A 14,059-nucleotide genomic window follows, 5' to 3' on the forward strand; every position below is an offset into this window, starting at 1 on the left:
CAAGTGTCATGTTATGTCTTTTCATAGAAAACGTACTTGCATAATACATCCTTATTCCCTTAATGGCTCTACTCTCAAACGTGTATCCACTGTCAAAGATCTTGGGTTCTATCTCACTCCTTCTCTTTCCTTTGAACACCATATTGATGTTACGGTTGGTAGAGCGTTAAAAACTCTGGGGTTCTTAAAGCGCAACACTAGCCTTTTCACGTCCGCTACTTGTCTTCGCTCCCTCTATTTTTCCCTTGTCCGCTCTGTCTTAGAATATGGCTCAGTTGTATGGTACCCATATCTAGCCAAGGACCAATTACGTTTAGAGCGTGTCCAAAACCGCTTCCTTTCCTACGCCGCCTTTATACTCAATATTGCTCACCCACCCCATGATTACCTACCAGTTAGAACTTCCTTAAATATCCCTACTCTCGCATCTCGTCGTGTCGATGCTGACCTCTCATTCATCACCTCCCTCCTCAACGGCTCAATAGATGCCCCTAACCTTCTGTCCTCAATCTCTTTCCGTGTTCCTGTGCATTTCACTAGAAATCACTCTTTATACCTTGTCTCCTCTCACCGTACTAACTACTCCTCTAATAATCCATTAGATAGAATGCTCCGCCTACTTAATAGCTCCTGATCTTTGGCTGACTATATTACTGTTTATCTCTACTGAATGTTTTTGTCTTTAGTTTATTTTACCTTAGCATGTACTCTTCTAGTTTAACGCTGTTTAGTATAAGTTTAAACTTAAGTCTATAATTATAACTATATTTTCCATGTATTTTATTTCATTATTATCACTTCATGTTAATCTACTAATTGTACAATGTATCTATAAATTGCCGCTTGGCGTTAAATAAATAAATAAATAAATAATTTATTTTGTGGTTATTTATCTAGATATAGTCGATATAGATTATGGCCAACATTCAACAATATATTGTTTTTTTTTTTTCATTTACTATTTTATTAGTGGTGTCGAGCTGTTGATGCTTATTGCCTGGTCAATCGTCAACTTCGCTTTGCAGTGAATTATACAATCGTAAAAACGTACAGTTATGATTATTAGTTTATTACTAATTTTTAGTTAATACTGGTTGTTGCATTTAACTAGTTATTATTTTATTTTTGCTATACTGTAAATTGTGTTGTGAAAAAAAAATGAATACAATATGTGAGTTTTGTGAGACTTTCGAAAGCGTGTCGATCAAAATGATACTAATTGGAACAGACACACAAAAGCCTGTAAAAAAAAGAACAAAGGCATAAAACAAAAACAAAAATTGGATAAATTTTTTACAAAAAAAACCAAAATTTTAAACAGTAATTATAATGATTGAAATAAATAACATTAAATCGATTTTTTTTTTAATTATTTAAACTATAGCTATTCAACAAAATATTAATGAACTAATTGTTGATACTTGAATACTTGATAGTAACGAGGGAAGTAATTTCTTGTGTACAACTCTGAAATACCTGGTAATTTTATTTAATTTTTATTGATGTTGAAACTATTGAAACCTATGATTGTTAACGGAGGTCAAAGACATAGTTTCTCAATTATTATATTCATATTTTTTAATTATTAAACAAATTTAAATGTCTATGTAACTGAATTATACCAGACAATATATAATTTAAATGACAATAATAATAAATTACCACATTAGGTAGGTACTTTGTTTTAAATTAACTCATACTTTTAGAGTCACCATCTGAAATGGATGTACAAGAGTCAAGTACAAATAGTAATAAATTTATGCCAGAGATTATAGGTTGGTAGTTGGTACCTAAAGGCTATATTATATATATATTTTATTTTTTGTATTTTTATTAAACGATTTAATTAATAATGTATGTATTAATTATTTTAGTTCCAATATCTGAGGATGATTTTGTAGCTGAGTCAATTGCTGATGAATCTGTAGTAGCTTTGTCGACAACACTAATGGCTGAACATCCAGAAACAAGTAATTTATGTTCTTTACTAATAACTAAAACCATATAATGATCAGGATTGGTAGTTTTATATTAAATGGGGCCAATACAATTAGAATTTCACTCTTTTATATTTTACAACACTATACAGGGTGATCTGTTTAAGTGATTACACTCAATATTTTGAAAGTATTCACTATTTTAAAATTTTAGATTCATGCTTTTCTAAAAGTGTATATTTTAAATTTTTTCACCCTTATATGTATATTTTATTTTTCGTTAATACCCTGCCAAGTTATAGCTTCTCAAAGTGTTAGACCTTTTGGATAAAGTATTATGATTATATTAAGATATAATGTCTTATTTCTCAAATAATATCTACGTAGGTAGTACAATCTTATGTCCATACTGTGATTAAATTTTTAAATTATATTTATTCAGTTAAAATACATTTTCAGGTGATATTGAGTGAAATTTAGCAATTAAAATTTTTCCAAACGATCCAGTCTATATACCAGAAAATGTACCATACTCTCAGCTATTGTTATTTACCCAGTTGGGTCCTTGTCAACCATTACCTTCTGAGTTAATTGATAAAAAATATCCAATAACTACCAACACAAAAACAGGAAAGGTAAGGTCTTTTCATAATGTTTACAACTACAAACAATTAAAGGATCAACCCCCATGTAAAAGATCATGGTTATCATACTCTCCTGCTTTGAACAAAGTGTTCTGTGTGACTTGTAAATTGTTTGGTTTACCCAAAGCAAAAAGATTGTTAATTGCTTCCCAGGGTATAAATGAATGGTCTAATATTAAAAGAAATATTGAACAACATGAGTTGCTACCAGAACATTTACAGTCTGAAATGAGTAAAGCTCTTTATACCAATAACCATAGAATCGATTTAAAAATGGTACATGGAACTAATAAACAAGTAGCTGAAAATCGTGAAATTGTAAAGGTAGTCATTGATGCATTATTGTATACGGCTCGACAAAACATTGCTCTTCGAGGCCATAATGAGCACAAATTATCTAACAATAGAGGAAATTTCCTTGAACTAATTAATTTAATGGGAAAGTATCATCCAGCTCTCAATTTGCACCTTCAAAAAATAAATATTGTTTCAAAGAATCCGATATCATTTTTATCAAATGTAAGTCAAAACAACTTGTTAGATATTATGAAAGAGTATGTCCGTTCAATAATATTAGAAGAAGTCAAGCAATCACAAATGTTTTGTATAATTATAGACACTACTACTGATTTGTCGAGTTTAGAACAAGTAGTATTTGTGTTAAGGTATGTCTATATGGGAAAAATCAAAGAAAGATTAATTGCTTTGGAAACTGCCGAAGATAGTTCGGGTAAAGGGATTTTTGATGTATTTCAAAAAATAATGCAACAGTATGACATTAATTGGAAAGAATATTTATATGCACAATCGTATGATGGTGCTGCTTCAATTCAGGGACAATATAAAGGATTAAAAACATTAATTCAAAAGGAAAATGATAAAGCCATATGCGTGTGGTGTTTCGCCCACAGACTTAATTTAGTAATCGTAGACACTGTTGATTCTAGTACCAACACAAAAAAATTCTTTGGTGATCTTCAAGCATTAGTTAATTTTATGAGAGCTAGAAAAAGAACTGCGGAATTTGTAAAATCTCAAAAGCTTCTTCAGCCACTTAAGCGTGTTAGATCAATGAAAAATTTTTCAGACACAAGGTGGACATCACATGGCCGTGTCATTGAAGTTGTATATTCTAAATTTGATGCTTTACTAAATTCACTTCAAAAACTATCAAACTCTGAAGATAGAGTCACTTCTGCTGGAGCTAACAACTTTTTAAAAATAATAACCTCATTCAATTTTATTTTATCCATGATTTTTGTGAAAAACATATTTAGTATTACTACACCTCTTTCGAATTATCTCCAATCAAAATCCTTAGAATTTATAGAAGCTATTAATTTAATGAAAACTTGCATAAAACAATTAACTCATAAGAGGAATGATACTGAATATGAACAATTACTAAGTGAAACAAAACAATTTGCCGAAAATAATTGTCTTCCTTCTACAAGTTTTAAAGAAAATAGAAGAAGAAATAAAAAAAGGATGCCCGGTGAAAACACTGGGGATGAAGTATTATCTTCTCCAGAAAATAAGTATAAATGTGAAACTTATTTTCAAGTGTTGGATCAAATCATAAATTCTATTCATACAAGATTTAATGAATCCCATGAAATAATGAAAGATTTAGCTTTGTTATCTCCAGAAAGAATAGCATTATATAACAACCAAAATCAAACACTACCATATGATGCTTTTAATAGATTAGGTATGTGGATACAAAATCTTAATGTAGAACAATTAAAAAACGAATATAAAACATTTGCTAAAAGTTTCAATGAGTTAATTTCTATTATTAACTTACCATCTCAACTTCATACAGAAATGAAAAATATAACAAAACAAAGAGAAGGTGATCAAAACTCTGATTGTGAATTAAATAATAGTAGCAGTAGCAGTAGTAGTGGGAAAAGCAGTAAAATAACTGATAAATTAGAAAAAATACAATTCCACACCATGCTTCATGTATTATCAACTCTGGATTTATCTGTTGCTTTTCCTAATTTATATTTGGCATTTAAAGCTTATGGAACAATTCCAGTATCTTCAGCATCAGCAGAGAGAACATTTTCAAAAGTAATTAATTAACATACTTAAATTATATAATATTAACCATTAATTCTTTTATATGATTCTTAAGGCGAAACTTATCAAAACTAGACTGAGGACTACGGTTACTGAAGGAAGGCTTGAGAGCTTATTAATGCTTAGTGTTGAAAAAGATGTTCAAATTGACTACGAAGAAATAATTAATCGATTTGGTCAATAATCTACATTATTACAACGGGCACTTTTGTTTGTTTAATTTTAAATTTAAATTTAAACAATTTATTTTAGTAAAACCAATTAGTTAAGCCTCTCACATAAATGTGCTACTAGGTGGGTGGGTATAGGAACTAAAATATATGTTTTGCATCTTGGTTTATAAATGTTCACCACGCCACTGGCTGCATCACATGGAAATATTTCAGCGAAACCCGTTTGCTACTTACGAGTTGATGTTGCTCATTTGATCAAGTTGGTATGTAGGTGGACGTGTTGGAAAGGCAAGCGAACAATCAGATTAAAGGAATTTTATGTGATATGTACTAGGCTACTTATAAAGGCTGAATCTTTATTTGAATTCAAAAATATTCTCATAGATATATTGACCGTATGTTATAGCGAAACTGAAGGTGAATGTCAAATATCTAATACCAAACACCCTTCTGAAGTTGCACGTGTAAAACTATTAAACCAAATAAAAAATATTTCCCTTTTTGAAAACATTGTAGACATTGATATAATCAATCAATTAACGAAGACGATTTTAAACAACTTGACAAAGAAAGTGATGATAAGCTTTATTCAGAAGAGGACAATTATTCAAAATCAACTTTTTCTAAAATTACAATTTTCATAGATGACATTAAACGAGAAAGCAAATCAAGAGCACATTTTAAAGGAGATAAAATCAGTGCATATTTCATACCAGAATTTGGAGAACAGATTTTAAGGATTTGTAAAGAATTCCCTTTATGGACAAATGACATGCGGCCTTTTTTTAATTCTGCGTATGAAACTGCAACGTCTGCTTCTGTCGAGGGAAATTTCTCAGAATTAAAAAACAGAATATTACAAACATCCACACAAATGTCTTTAGACCGTTTCGTTTCGACGCACTTAATTGGTATAGAACAAATTATGAAAATAGCTAGAAGTCATTAAATAGATTTAAAAAATACAGGTAATTTTCTAAAATTTATAATAGTTTAACAATTAAGTGATATATATACTAATAATAACATAACATTATGTAATATTTTAACGTAAATAATTTAATTTTAATACCATGTTGTTTGTCCTGTAGAAAAAATTGCTCCTGTAATACCGAAAAAATCGAAAACATATTTATGACTCCCCGAAAAGTTCTTTATTAGTTGAATCTGAACAGTATAGTTATACTGATCCAGTTGTGAAAGATGCATCGGGGGAGGGGCTTGTATGCAAAAGTAGTTCACCGCATATACATGATGACTGTTAATCATTATAAATTGTTGTTAATTTTAATATTTTTAAAAATCTTATAATATATTTCTTACAGACGTAACCTGTGACATAATAGACGGTACCAGTTGGTATAGTTCTGTTTTAAAAAAATCAAGATCATTATTACCTGACATTTCAGACAGTAGAAAAAGAAGGAAATATACCAGTTAGTTATATATTTATATTAAAATATAATATCATTTTCATTTTCATTTTATTCATAAATATTATAATAAAATAATAAATTATATATTTCAATATTATTCATTTTATTTTCATTTTATTTCATTATTTTTAAATGTTAATTTAATTTAAATAGTTTCAGATAAACCTTTTGATACATGGATTAATGATGAAATCACTACTTTATCTAAAAGGTCTTCATCATTGCAATCAAATGGCAGTCAGAAATCTAAAAACCAATTGAATAACGGAGAAATTATCTATACTAATATTACATATGGATCACACGTTGCAGAAAAAGGTTAATTTTATATTATTTTATAGTATGATTTAATTCTATGCAAACTAATCAATATTATACAAATAACGAATGCAATACAACATAATGTTAACTTCTACAATTTAAGTGAAAATTTAAAAGTTTTTGAATTTTTTTAGTTAGGTACCGATAAATATTAGTTTTATTAAATTTGTTTTAATATCAAAGATGCAAAATGTTTTGACTGGTGCTACTGAATTAAAAACAAAAAAACCGTAATTGACATTACTTTTTCCGAAGTATTGGTTTTTATTATTATTATACATATACAGGGTGATCAATTTAATATAAGACACTCATTATTTTAAAAAGTATTAACATTTTTCAAATTTTTCTTTTTGGAATATTAAAATTTTATAAATTTTTTAAATGTTTTAGACCACTTATTATGTTAACCCTTATTTTTGTAGGGGAAACCACATTCAACTTTTGAATTTTAAATGGCAACCTATTTTTAAAATTTTAAAAAAATGTTAACGCAATTTTTTTTATGAATTTTCATAAAAGAATTTTAATTTTTGAATAATCTGTTGGTGAGATATAAGCCCTCAAAATTAGGGATTTTTTGGAGGTGCTATAGTATTTTTTTTTTGTAAAGACTAGGAGTTAAACATTCTGTTCATTCATCCAAGTTAAAAGATAACCATACCATACCTAGTAGGTACCTATAATAAATATTTATAGCCATACTAATAATAGTTGGCACGAAAAAGCCCACCCCGAAAAAACCCGGTTTGCTTTTTTGGGTTACCCACTTGATATTTTGAAAAACCCATAAAAAAACCCGGGCTGCTTTTCTGGGTTAAACCCACTCATTTTTTTTTTTAAAAACCCATAAAACCCGGGCTGCTTATCTGGATAAAATACTCTGTTTTTTTACACACTTTTATTTAGTTCGCTTTCACGTCTGTTTGTCTGTCTGTAATCAAATCTTGCGCGCTCGATTTGAGGCACTTTTTGTCGATGAAAAATTCTGAAAATTGGTATAGACCTTGGTCTTTGATGATAATCCGTTGTCATTTTGGGACACGGACTTCCAGGTAGGCGATGATGGGTGTGCAAAGTCATCTCCGAGGAAGTAAAGGTATGAAGGGTTTCTCTGGGTCAAGGTGGGTTACCTAACCATTACCTGCCGAAAAAAAAATCAGCGTCGGAGAGGAACTCCCGGCATCCCCCCTGCACGGATTCTAATAAAAAAATTACTTTTAACTAAAAAGTAGAAAATAAAAAAATAAAAAAAATTTTTTTTTAAAACACACTTGTCTATAAAAACTGAAAAACTAATGAAAAATTTAAAAGTGTGTGGAGCATCATACAAAACATTTAAAGCCGAGCTAAGTCTCACATACACTTCTTTGTTCAATCCTGTTTATAAGATAGTGACTGGGAGTATATGTCAAGTGTAAGAGCACCTTACACTTTTAAATTTTTCATCAGTAAATTTTTCATTATTTTTATGTTTTTATAGAAGTGTGTTTTTAAAAAAAAAATTTTTATTTTTTTTTTTTTATCATATAGTTTTGGCGGGGCCAGTTTAGAAATAACGCCATAAGGGAAAAATCAAATAACAGTGCAGCTAATAAATGGAAAAAAATTCCGATTTTTTCGGATGGGTTTTTTCAGAAAAAAACCCGATAAAAACCCCCCATTATTATTTTTACAATAAAACCCGCCGGGTTATTGGGTTTTTTAGGGTTTTATTGAAAAAAACCCGAAAAAACCCAACCGGGTTGGGTTTTATCGATAGAGCCCAGGTTTTTGCCAATCCTGATACTAATAGACAATTGTATCGCTGTTAGTCTCGAATATCGATAAGTACCTACAACTGATATCATTCATTAGTAAAGAAACTATCGATGAAGAAGAACAATGGATGGGATTCAAGTCAGAAAAATTAGAAACCGTAGAAAAAGCCACGAGAAAAAAAACGCCCTACGAAGTATATGGATTCATGTCCAGAAATAGACCGAATACTTACTTCATCTAGGAAGAGATCGCATTTAAATACGCTTATGTTGAACGGCAACATTTCTTCCACCTGTCATTAGAAAAAGACTGCCTATATAGTATCAAATACGTGTTCATTTAGTTGGGATAGTTGTCGCATATAATGATTATCCCACATATAAAACAATTTTAGACCACACCAACAACGATTTTCTAATTATGGGGAATATGATAGCTTTATATGGAAGAGCAAGGACATTTATATAGCAAGACTTAAATTATTATTAACTTGCTTTAAAGTAGAGGGTGATATTCCTGCTGTCAAATATGTTAATGCAATATGTAATGTCACAAAAATAATTTATAGTTTTTTAAATACTGCTCCTAGCTCTGTCCAATATATCAAGTGTTCAAAGAATTTCACAAATAAAAAAATACTGCCATCACCATCAATAATTTTGAAGAAAACAAATTTAAGTAGATTACCTGACATCAGAAAACTACTCCTGAATTACGTTAACAAGAAATCAGAACGATGTTATAATTAGGAATGCAAAGGCTTCAAAACCACGTATCGGGTACTGCAAAGTCATTTATTCATTGAAGCTGACTATTTGTATGGAAATGAAGGCAAGGAAAAAACATTAGTAGATTTTTCAGAGCATATAAATATCGAAAACACAGAGTAAGTTATAATTCTATAAAAATAGTATTTGTTTAGGTTCTATAAGTAACTATTCATTGAATTTTAAACTTTTTTACTTATAATTTATTGAAGTAAACAATTTTGAGTTTACACAAGTAATAATAAAATAAATAAATATATACGAAGGGAAAACTTTAAGAAATAACACAAGGTTAGAATATTATTATTGTTCCTTAGATATGTGGACAGTATACTACTGCTGCATAGGCAGCTTCGGAACTATCGCTGAATCCATGTAACTCGTACACGGAGTTTGGTTGGGTAACTTGACGTGGGATTCGCAGGGTTGCGAGGACTGATAGTTGTTCATGGTATTTTCTCCACGCAACAATTGCTTCTTCTGGTATTTCCTGGTCCCATCCAACTTCTGCTAGCCACAGGTATTTCATAAGTCGTTTTAAAGCTGTGGTTACTGGTGCTAGTAGCCCAAGGGGGTCGTAAATTCTTGCAATTTCAGACAATATAGCGCGTTTGCTAAATCGCACAGGGTTAGGTTGATAACTATAACTGAATGAATCCTCACGCGGTTGCCAGTTGAGTCCAAGCACCTTGGTGTAGTCTGAATCGTATTCCTTAAACGTGACTGGATGTGTTTGACGATGATCTTCTGGAATATTTTCTTGTAGCTCCTTTGAATTACTGGACCATTTTCGCAACTCAAAGTGTCCTTTCGCATATATGCTGACTAGACTTTGATGCATCTTTATGGCCTCCTCTTCTTCTTCAGCACCAGTGGCTATATCATCTACATACATGTCCCGTTTTACAATAGTCTTTTTTTTTGGATAATTTGTAGCTTCGTCTTGGACTAACTGATGAATAGTTCGTATAGCGAGAAAAGGTGATGATCTCAACCCAAACGTTACTGTATTCATTTCATATACCTGGATATCTTCATTGGATGAGAATCGGTATCGCAATCGTAGATACGGTCGATGGGTTTCGGTGACGTTTATTTGCCGAAACATTTGTATGATGTCTGTAGTGAATACGATAGGGTGAAGACGGAATCGTAAAACTATACCTGGCAAGTCCTGTTGAAGTTTTTGTCCACAATGATGATGATCATTCAATGACATCCCAGAGGTTGTCTTCATTGAGGCATCAAAAACGATGCGCATTTTTGTGGTAGTGCTCCCAGGTCGTTCGACTGCTTGGTGTGGAATATAGTAAGAATTACGTTCACTTTTTTGCTCGTGTTCTACTTCTGACATATGTCCAGTATCTAAGTAATCTCGCATTCCTTTATTGTACTCTTTCTAACTTGGGTGATTTTTGAAATCTATTTTCCAATTGTCTTAGTCGACATAACGCTTGATCCTTGGAATATCCCAAAAGAGGTAATTTTTGCTTGAATGGTAAGTTTACGATATATCTACCATCTGGTTGACGATTTGTAGTTTCCTTGTATATTTCCTCGCATTTAATGTCCTCTGGCATATTTTTGACCACGGTTGGTACATTCTCTACTTCTAGGAACTGTTTAAAAGTCCGGTCAATGTACTCCAAAGTTGAACACATGGTTACAGGTATAGAAGCGACTGGACTGGAAATTCTACCCATAAGTACCCACCCAAACACAGTAGAGAATGCTATCGGCTGATTAACATCTTCTTGTTTCTTTTTTCCCGATACGACGTATGGAAACATACCTGCTCCGATCAACAGGTCAATCGGTAACGGTTCGTTATAGTGTGTGTCTGCCAAGCTCAATCCTTCTAAGTGAGGCCACGATTCGACTTGGATACGGTTTGAGGGAAGGGATCCGGTGATTCGGGTTAGTATCAAGACATTTAACATGAAGCGCGGTTCATCGCAACCAACAGGACATACAACTAGGAGCGTCTAAACACAGAACTGAACCGTGGCCTATCTGCGCATGCGCGAGTACCATATCAAGATTTAAAATCTCTTATCATTTTATCAATTATTATATCATGCATTCATGTAATCATGTATAATATGAATACGTTTACAAAAAAACTAGAAACTGAAAAGTAAATCATACATTTTCATGGTACGTATAATATAATATTATATAATAAAGTTAATATAAATAGTTAAATAGTAAATAATGAAAAAAGTCTTTAGACTTCATCAAATAAAATGTATAAAAGTAATGTCTGGAAAGTATAAAATAATTTTAATTATTGTTTTTTAAAATATGAATGTTCTACATCTTTCTCCTGCAATATTTTAAATTTTTTATTTAAAAAGGTGTCTCGTAGTTCATTGCTTTCAAGTTCCGATGGTTTAAACAAATGTGCTCATAGTTTTTTTTTTAAATATTTCATACAAATTTTCATTTTCATTTTCATTTTTGTTATTTAAAGTCTTCATATGTATTTCTATTTCTTTTGTATTGTTTGTACCATCTTTTACATGTTTATTTATATTATTTAATTCTGAACTGATCATTTTATTCGTGGCATTTTCATGACTCAGTGCGATAGTATGAATGTGTTTACAAATAATTGATTTTATCGAGTAATCTAAGCAAGTGCATTCAAATGTATGAATGCATATTTTACACGTACTACAAACTATTACACAACATATTTCTTCATTATTTTTTTTAACTACATATGATTGATTTGGTGTATGTTCACTATCTACATTCCAGCTATTTGCATCGTTCTTAGTAATATTTAAATTAAGCGAAATACTAGTTAAATGCCTTTTTTTAATCTCCTGTATTCTTGTTGTTGATTTACCCTTTGTTAATTTGATCATTCTTTCTACTTTTTTATCACGTGTGAATCGTCTTATTGTCATTATACTTTTATCTAATCTTCCAATCTTACATCCATTTAGATAATGATACTTTATAGTTTTATGCATTGATTCCAGATGCATATTGCAGTTTATTCCCAGTCCTTTTCTGTAACAATATGCCCATAATGTTGCTCTATTTGCATACATTCGTTCAAAATATAATCCAAAGTCTTTAGTTTCAGGATCATTCATCGTTTCAATAACAAATTTGTTTAAAATTTTTTTAAAATCAGTTTCACTGGTTATTGTTTGAAGCATTTTTAATGATTTGTAAACTGTTGATTGTTTTTCCTTACACTGAGGTCCAATAATTTTATTTAAATTTTGTCTCCAGCCTTTATCAACATGCCATGAACAAAAAATGCGATGTGGGACTGGGCCCATTACAGTTTCCCATGCTGAATAAAAAGTTTCAACTATATCAGTCATGAATGTTTGTGGTTTTATTATACCTGTGACATCATAAATTACTGTGAACATAATAGTATATATTTTTGTATCTTTCAGATTAGTATACATGAAACAACACGGAAACCCTGAACCAAAGTCATCGATTACCATTAAGGTAACTAACTCAAAATCATATCCATTAAGTCCGTGGGTCCCATCAAGACAAACTACTTTTCCATGTCCAAATTTTTGTAGCAAGTGTCTTTGTCCTGGGTCCATTATGATTAAACAAAATTCATTTATTTCTAATTTTCCAGTAATATCGATAACTCCTGAAATTCACACAATTATATTTATATGATTATATATTTATATTTATATTTATATATTTTAAATAAAAATTAAATTACATATTAAAATAATGTTATACTTACCTATTATATTTTGTGTACCTACCAATCTACATTTAAAATAAAATAATTTTGTTGGACAATTTACCTTGTTTTTTATAGTATTGAACTGGATTGTTATCTCCATGCTCTTTCATTTGTTCAACCCAAATATCCACACTTGTAGAGTCATCTTTATGCAATTGACCATCCTGAATATGTATATTATATTTTTGCTTGATGTTATGAAGATCAGCTCGAGTAATTAGATCTTCTCTTTTCAAATTGTTTCCAATGTTATCCCTAAAATCATCCAATATTCTACCAATTGTCACACCTTGTGATAATTTTGCAGCGACCTCGTGCTTTTTTATTACTGGTAAACCAATGTGTTGCAGTTCATTTTCATGTCCTTAATGTTCTTTATAAAATTTTATATTACAATTGCTTTGGTTTACGGGCTCAAATAATATAATATGACTCGTACAATTTGAGTTGATTTTTTTAGTTCCTTGTGATTTTATTAGTCTTTTAGAATCATCTTTTTCTTTATAGGTGCCAGATCGACTACATTCATAGTAAGTTCTACGACCATCATTGCATATTCTTTTTCCGGTTTGGTGTGAATATTGACAATTATTTTTTAGTTCAAAATTTATTAACCAATTTTGAAAATCTATAATTTAATGTATGATTTTTTTAGTTTATAAGAAGTGTATATTTAATAAAAAAAAATAAAATAAAAATGTTATTATGTCATAGTAGTACCTTATACACTAGAAAAGTTTATAATTTCTTCTTGAATACTCATTCCATGTTCTGTATTTAAATGATCAATAAGCAATTTTTTTTTTGAAAAAGTTTTGTCATTACAAGTGATACATTTAGATAAAATTTTTTTTTTAGCTTCATTAGTAACATTGTGTTTATTTAAAATATGTCTTGTCAATGAAGACTTAGTTGCAAATTCTACTTTGCATATATCACAAATAATTGACATTTTGAAAATAAAGTTAAAATTAGTGGAAATTCTAAGGTGGAAACTCGTTTTTTGTACACTTTGTCAAAGTTGCCTACCATTGTGATTGTATCTTTCATGTAATTATTAAGAGCTATTTTTACAACTTTTATTAGGAAAATTTTATTACTGTACATATAAGATAAATACAAGATCCAATAAAAATATTGCATGCAATAACATGTTTAGTAACAATGTTTAGGATGTTATGAGAATTAAA

At 30.3% G+C, this 14,059-nt stretch overlaps 1 protein-coding gene and 1 long non-coding RNA gene across 2 annotated transcripts; one reads left to right on the forward strand and one right to left on the reverse strand.

Annotated features, from left to right (window-relative positions):
• Nucleotides 1-9,440: 9,440 nt before the first annotated feature.
• LOC132932679 (uncharacterized) lies at nucleotides 9,441-10,508 on the reverse strand. Its single transcript, XM_060999049.1, has one exon. It carries the CDS (start codon nucleotides 10,506-10,508, stop codon nucleotides 9,441-9,443), a length of 1,068 nt encoding a protein of 355 aa, XP_060855032.1.
• A 1,869-nt stretch (nucleotides 10,509-12,377) lies between these two features.
• Nucleotides 12,378-13,529, forward strand: LOC132933727 (uncharacterized). Its single transcript, XR_009662928.1, has 3 exons — nucleotides 12,378-12,475; nucleotides 12,550-12,607; nucleotides 13,377-13,529. It is a non-coding gene; the product is annotated as an uncharacterized LOC132933727 (long non-coding RNA).
• The last annotated feature ends 530 nt before the right edge of the window (nucleotides 13,530-14,059 follow it).

The sequence above is a fragment of the Metopolophium dirhodum genome, chromosome 1, assembly GCF_019925205.1.
Source record: "Metopolophium dirhodum isolate CAU chromosome 1, ASM1992520v1, whole genome shotgun sequence".
NCBI classification, from domain to species: domain Eukaryota; kingdom Metazoa; phylum Arthropoda; class Insecta; order Hemiptera; family Aphididae; genus Metopolophium; species Metopolophium dirhodum.

Bases quoted from the DNA above. Each gene is read 5' to 3' on its own strand.
- LOC132932679 (XM_060999049.1), bottom strand. From the start codon at position 10,508: ATGCGAGATTACTTAGATACTGGACATATGTCAGAAGTAGAACACGAG.